The following is a 6,092-nucleotide window of genomic DNA, read 5'->3' as shown; positions in this document are numbered from 1 at the left end:
TTCACCCCCTGCGTCAACGTCCGTCGTCCACAGCCGGATTCCGTGCCCAACGACCCAGGTATGCAATGCAAGTGACAGATCATTATTCCTACATTTCTGAGCGATTCCTACTCGATCGGAAGAGCCGCTCTTGATGCGCATCCTGCGCTTGATCACTCGTTGCCAAGTCCAACAAGTCTCTCACTGCTCACTGTGGCGAATGGTGATCGCACGCAGGTACGTGGTCGGCCGCCGGCGCATCGCTCGACAACGACAATGTCCTCGGCCACGAACGGCGCGGCCGCCGCGCCGTGGGCCGACCTCCTGCCGGAGCTGTGCGGCCTCGTTGTGGACCGTCTCGACGACCCCATCAGCGTCCTCCGCTTCCCGGCGGCCTGCGCGGGCTGGGCCGCCGCCTGCAAGGAGAACCCTCGCCGCCTGCGGTCGGGCGCGCCGACGCTGCTCGTGTCTGGCCTGGACCCCGAGGGCGTCGAGACCGAGCACGACGTGGACGCGGGCGCCTTCGGGCTCCACGACGTGTCCGCCGGCGGCGGCGGCAGGTCCTTCCTCGCCGAGGCCGCGGGGTTGAAGGGCCGGACATGGATCGGCGGCAAGGGCGACTGGCTGGTGACCACGGACTACGGGTGCAACGTCGAGCTCTTCAACCCGATTACCGGCGACCGGGTTCCCCTGCCGTCCTTCGAGACTACCCGGGGATCCGAACTCGGAGTGCCGGGCTACCTCCATGTCAGTGCCGAGGATCGCTGGCACAGGATCCTCAAGGTCACGCTGTGCCAGACGCCGGCGCACCCCGGCGGCTACCTCGCTGTTGCTCTGTTCTCCGGAGGCTTGCTGGCGTCCACGGCGGCTGGGGACAAGTGCTGGACGGCGTTGAAGAACCACGCGGCCAGCTCGCGGTTGGATCTCTCCTACATGGACGCCATTGTCCTCGAGGGGAAGCTGTTCTCTGTGAACGAATTTGGACGCGTCTATTCCTGGGACATGATGAACGGTGGAACCACGGAGCCGGCAGCGGTGGTGCAGGGACCGGAGATTGAGCTCAACCGCCATTACGGCCGCGGATTCTACCTGGCCACGTCGAGCCACGGGCAGCTTCTACTCATCTGCATACATGGCGACACCGACTCCTTGAAGGACAATCGCACGTGCAGCAGGTTGGTGTTCGACGACAGGTGGAGCTTCTACGAGCACGGCATGTCGCTACACGAACTCGACGCCGCCGGCGGCGGCGCGTGGCGACGCGTCACGGACCTCGGGGGTGATCGCGCGCTCTTCCTGGGGGCGAACTGCCCGTTCTACATCACCGTGCCGCCTGGGTCCGAGAAGCTCAAGGCGAACTGCGTCTACCTCGCCGACACGCCCTCCGGCTACGACGCGGGCGTCTTTGATCTGAACAAGGGAGAAGAAGAAGACGGCTACGTTGAGCGTCTGGCTTACTCGCTCATGGCTGACCCACTGCAGATGCCGATGTGGTTCCGGCCGACCACCCACCATAGGCTACTGGATGAATAATATAGGTGGCCACAAAAGAGTGGCATGTGAGATGTAAGATGTAACGTGCTACCATTCGTAAAAATAAATGACATTCGGGTTTGGATTCGTGCATTCAAAACTTGGAATATTTGGTTATGTACTGCAAGTAAACATGTACTCTTTGGATATGTATAACTTTGTGGGATTAAATAGATAATAATCTCAAAATACATTTGCAGTTTCTATTGTTGTATATCTCTATGTCTTTTTTAGAAAAATATTCCAGCTTCATGTATGAAATCACTCGGGCTATTATTGTTTGAAACTTGAAACGACAATTGGCTTGTGAGGTGTGACTGAGTATACGAATTGTAAGGTAGTACACAGTTTTGAACATTCATTGTGCCAGACGCGAAGCTTTTTTGTAAATTCATACATGTGAAGTGAAATGGATGAATTTACCTGGATAATCATTATATCTATTTATATTGAAGTTTTATCTCCGATAGAAATTGCATCTTAATGTATAAACTCAATCTACTATTTATTCAATTTCATTCTGATTGCTGGAAATTTGGAATAAATGCCAGATCAATATAAATATAATAGGGTACAAATACATGTTCTGATGGAACTTCAATTAAATTCCTACGCTAACATTCTCAACTGGAATAGCGCATAGTAGAGCCATGTACAAGTGTATTGCCCACATTTCTCTCATCTGCCGAGATTTTTAGGCTTTTAGATTGAACTATGTGTATACAACTCAATATTGTTTGTTGATTTGAAAGAAAAAGGGCATCACCAGTGCTATTTTATTAAAAACTCGGTAGCGGCCCTTGCTCTTCCTCCGGTTCATCACTTCATCTCCTGCTCTGATGCTGGTTCCATCCCTAAACAGCAGGACGAGATGCTACTTTTCTATTAATAAACATTGAAATTAGTAAAAAAAAAAATTTGAAATAAAGCAGGTGCACTGCCGATTCATTTAAGAAGAGAGAACGTCTGGATTACATAGAGTCTGATATTACATAAATTGATTAACTCAGTCCTTATTACATAAATTGATTAAGTCACTCAGCAATAACATAAAGATACAAATTATTCTAACCCAATTCTAGGTTACCACATGTCCGATGCTACAACTGGACTTCTTCTTGGATGATAAAAAAAAAGACTTCTTCTTGGATCAGCTGGAAAACCTGTTGTGGCCTCAAGCTTTTTTTCTTCAAAAAACGCGTCGATTCTGTTCCTTCCAGATGTTCCATGATATAAACATGAGCAATGCAGCGACAGACCTTTCGTTGCTTCGTTGTGAAAGTTGCCAACGATTTCCATCACCATTCTTCAACACACACATCCTACATGAATATATAGGAACCAGAAAGGACAGCCACTAGACTATCCAAGTTTGTGGCACTGAAGGAGAAAACGTTTTCTCAAAACTGCAGTGCAGAGCAAGGGCCTCTTGACTCTTGAGTGCGTTGTTGACAGAAAACACAGTTTTTTATCCCTAGATGAAAATTCTTCTCGTTTCATGCTGTAAAACAGAAACCATACAGGATGTGATACAACAGGTGGGCACACGTATGGTTCGAACCTGCACTTAATCAATCGTTCAGCTAGTTAATCAAGCCTGTCGTGAGTTCACTTTCTACTCCTAAACAGCTCAATGTTTTCTTCAATCTTGCCTATGCAGTGTGGATAGAAAAAGGATCCAGTCTCTTGTTGAAGAACGCGAACTGTCATCATTTAGTCAGTCTACTCGATCTATGAACGTACTGTTGCACCAATTGCAATGCTGCGATATGCGGACGTTGGCTATTGAAAGAAAGATTTTTTCTTTTTTTGGTCGCAAACTAGCAATGATCCCGGACTCCCTGTGAAACTGCATCCACATACACAGTGGCTAAGCGAGATTACATGATCAGCAGAGATCAGAGAAATAAATCAGAAAGTATAACGCTGCCGTACTGACGATAGCCTCATAGAACGCTACAGTAAGTCTGCTAACGACGCCAACATACTGAATGTCTGTTCTGCAAAACAGCGGTTAGCGGCGAACTGACACCGATTCAGTCAAGAGAGGTGGCCGTTCGGCAAACCGGCACCCATTCGGTAGAGACACCCGGCGGTTCCAGGGCAGCCGCCTCTCCGAGGCGCCCTTTCCGATGCTACAAATACGTGAGCGCCCGGTCTGGTCGGGGCACGGCCCAACTCTGAAACATCGCCGTCTCTGCCGCATTCTTCCGCGCTCTCTCGCTCGCCTGACCCAGGTATGTGCGTGTTCGGTATCGAAGCGGTTGTCAACTTGTACTGTTAGTTCCAAAGAAGTTGCTCACTTCGGCGTGAATGGTGATCGCAGATATCCGGCCGGCGTATCAACGATGTCTTCGGGTACCAATACCAACGACGAGGCCGTCGCCCGGCCATGGGCCGACCTCCTGCCGGAAATGTGCGACCTCGTCCTGGACCGCCTCGACGCCGTCGGCGTCCTCCGCTTCCCGGCCACCTGCACGGCCTGGGCCGCCGCTTCCAAGATGGCTCCTCGCCTGACCAGCTGACCTCAGGCTTGCCCACGCTCCTCACCTCTGGCCTGGACCTCTACGGCGACGACTTCGAGAACGATGTGGAGGCGGGCACCTTCGGGCTCCACGACGTCGCCACCGGCAAGTCCTTCTACGGCGAGGCCCAGCGGCTGAGGAACCGGACCTGGATCGGCGGGAAGGACGACTGGCTGGTGACCACGGACGTGAGGTGCGGCGTCGAGCTCCTCAACCCCATCACCCGCGAGCGGGTCCCCTTGCCGTCCTTCGACACTATCGGGAAATTCGCAGACCCCTATAAACTCTGTATCTCTGTCGACTATATGCTGCACCATCTCCAGCAGGTCGCACTGTGCCAGACACCGGCGCACCCCAACGGCTACCTGGCCGTCGCAATGTTCTCCAGTGCCTCCTTGGACTTTCTTGCTTTCACGGCGGACGGCGACGAGGGCTGGACGCCATTGAAGGACCCATCGGGGTTGGGAGTACACTACACGGACGTCACTGCCCACAATGGGAAGGTGTTCGCAGTGTCCGACTATGGGGACATCTATTGCTGGGACATGAACGGCACAGATGTGGAATTCACATATCTGCGGGGACCGGAGTTCCACGTCAGCAACAACGACTACATTCGCAGAGGTTCTACCTCGCCACGTCGAGCGGCGGCCGGCTTCAGGTGGTCTGCTTGTACGGCCACGACGACCGGCGCGTCGAGGACAAGCGCACCAGAAGGATCGTGTTCAAGGACCAGTTGGGCTTCTTCCACGCCCGCCGCGTCACGCTCCACGAGCTCGACGACGCCACCGACGGCACCTGGCGCCGCGTGAGGGACCTCGGCGGCGACCGCGCGCTCTTCGTGGGGGGGAACTGTTACCCGTTCTGCGTCACCGTGCCTCCCGGCGGCGACCCCAACGATGATCTCCAGGCGGATTGCGTCTACGTCGCGGACATGCTCGGCTGCGACGCCGCCGCCTTCGATCTGAAGCTGGGAGATGACTACGCCTACGAGTTTCACTGGCCTCTCTATTATCCGACCGTGTACGACGTGCTGCAAATACCGATGTGGTTCAGGCCAACTGCGCACCGTATTGAACAAGCGCCCGTAGAAGGGTGACAGACGATATAATTGATACAAACATGTGTTATTTGGATTGAATGCGTGCAAGAAAACTTTGAATCGTTGGTTATGTAATAATCTTGGCTATGCATGACATAACCAAACCAATTTATATGGATAAATTCATCCTGAAAAGTATTTTATTTGTTTATCATATTTATCTCATCATATCTATATATTTATAACCTTATAAATTGGTATGGATGAATTGGATTGACAAAGGAGCTTTCGACTGGTATGAGTATGATTTCAATTTTCTTAATTTCTATCTCATCTTGGCTATCAATGAATACTGACTTTATAAATTGATATTGATCCATTCGGCTAGTATGAATTCTTTTATATAACGTTCCTGCATGAAACCAGTATTCTGGCAGTTTTTTTTATGACAACATGCAGGGACTCATGACTCGTGGCCATAGCCGCGTGGTACAACAACAAGTTTCATCCACTTCCCGGCGCCGACTACCGTCCAGAGCGAAGATAAAAGCTTACCGCTTCAAACAAGCTGATCACGCCGCCGAGTCGATTTCTGGACACAGGGCACGCCGGAGCATACATCAGGTACGAGCGATTATAACTTTCCGCACGAAAGATATATAAGTCCGAAGAGATTGGATGCAAAGACGTTATTAGACATCTATTTCTAACATGACACGTGGACAGTGAAACCAAGATCGCTCCGTGACACTGGTGCCTGCACCTAAGATTCAGAGCACCCGGACTGCACGGGTTCGAGTTCAATTGCCTGACGTCGGCAAGCTTCTGCTGTTGTACATGCACGTATGTCCACTGGACAGGATCAGTAAAAGCGCATCGGGAGCATGGTCGGCACGACGACACCGAACCGGGCATCGTTGGACAGTTGTAGGCGCCGATGCGGCTCCGGCCAAAATGGCTAATTGCAAGTGTCTGTAGATCAGAACGAGCTTTATGCAAACCTTATGTACAAC

General features: G+C 51.7%; 1 protein-coding gene across 1 annotated transcript; it reads left to right on the top strand.

Moving 5' to 3' along the window:
* Positions 1–255: 255 nt before the first annotated feature.
* LOC101760118 lies at positions 256–1,512 on the top strand. The gene has a single exon (XM_004963352.1). It carries the CDS (start codon positions 256–258, stop codon positions 1,510–1,512), a length of 1,257 nt encoding a protein of 418 aa, XP_004963409.1.
* The last annotated feature ends 4,580 nt before the right edge of the window (positions 1,513–6,092 follow it).

This window comes from Setaria italica, chromosome III (genome assembly GCF_000263155.2).
Source record: "Setaria italica strain Yugu1 chromosome III, Setaria_italica_v2.0, whole genome shotgun sequence".
NCBI lineage: Eukaryota > Viridiplantae > Streptophyta > Magnoliopsida > Poales > Poaceae > Setaria > Setaria italica.
Note: the sequence above shows the minus strand (reverse complement) of the source record. Positions and strands in the feature narration are given on the sequence as shown.

What these genes read in the sequence shown, in the direction of transcription:
- LOC101760118 (XM_004963352.1), top strand. Translation starts at nt 256, where the DNA reads ATGTCCTCGGCCACGAACGGCGCGGCCGCCGCGCCGTGGGCCGACCTC.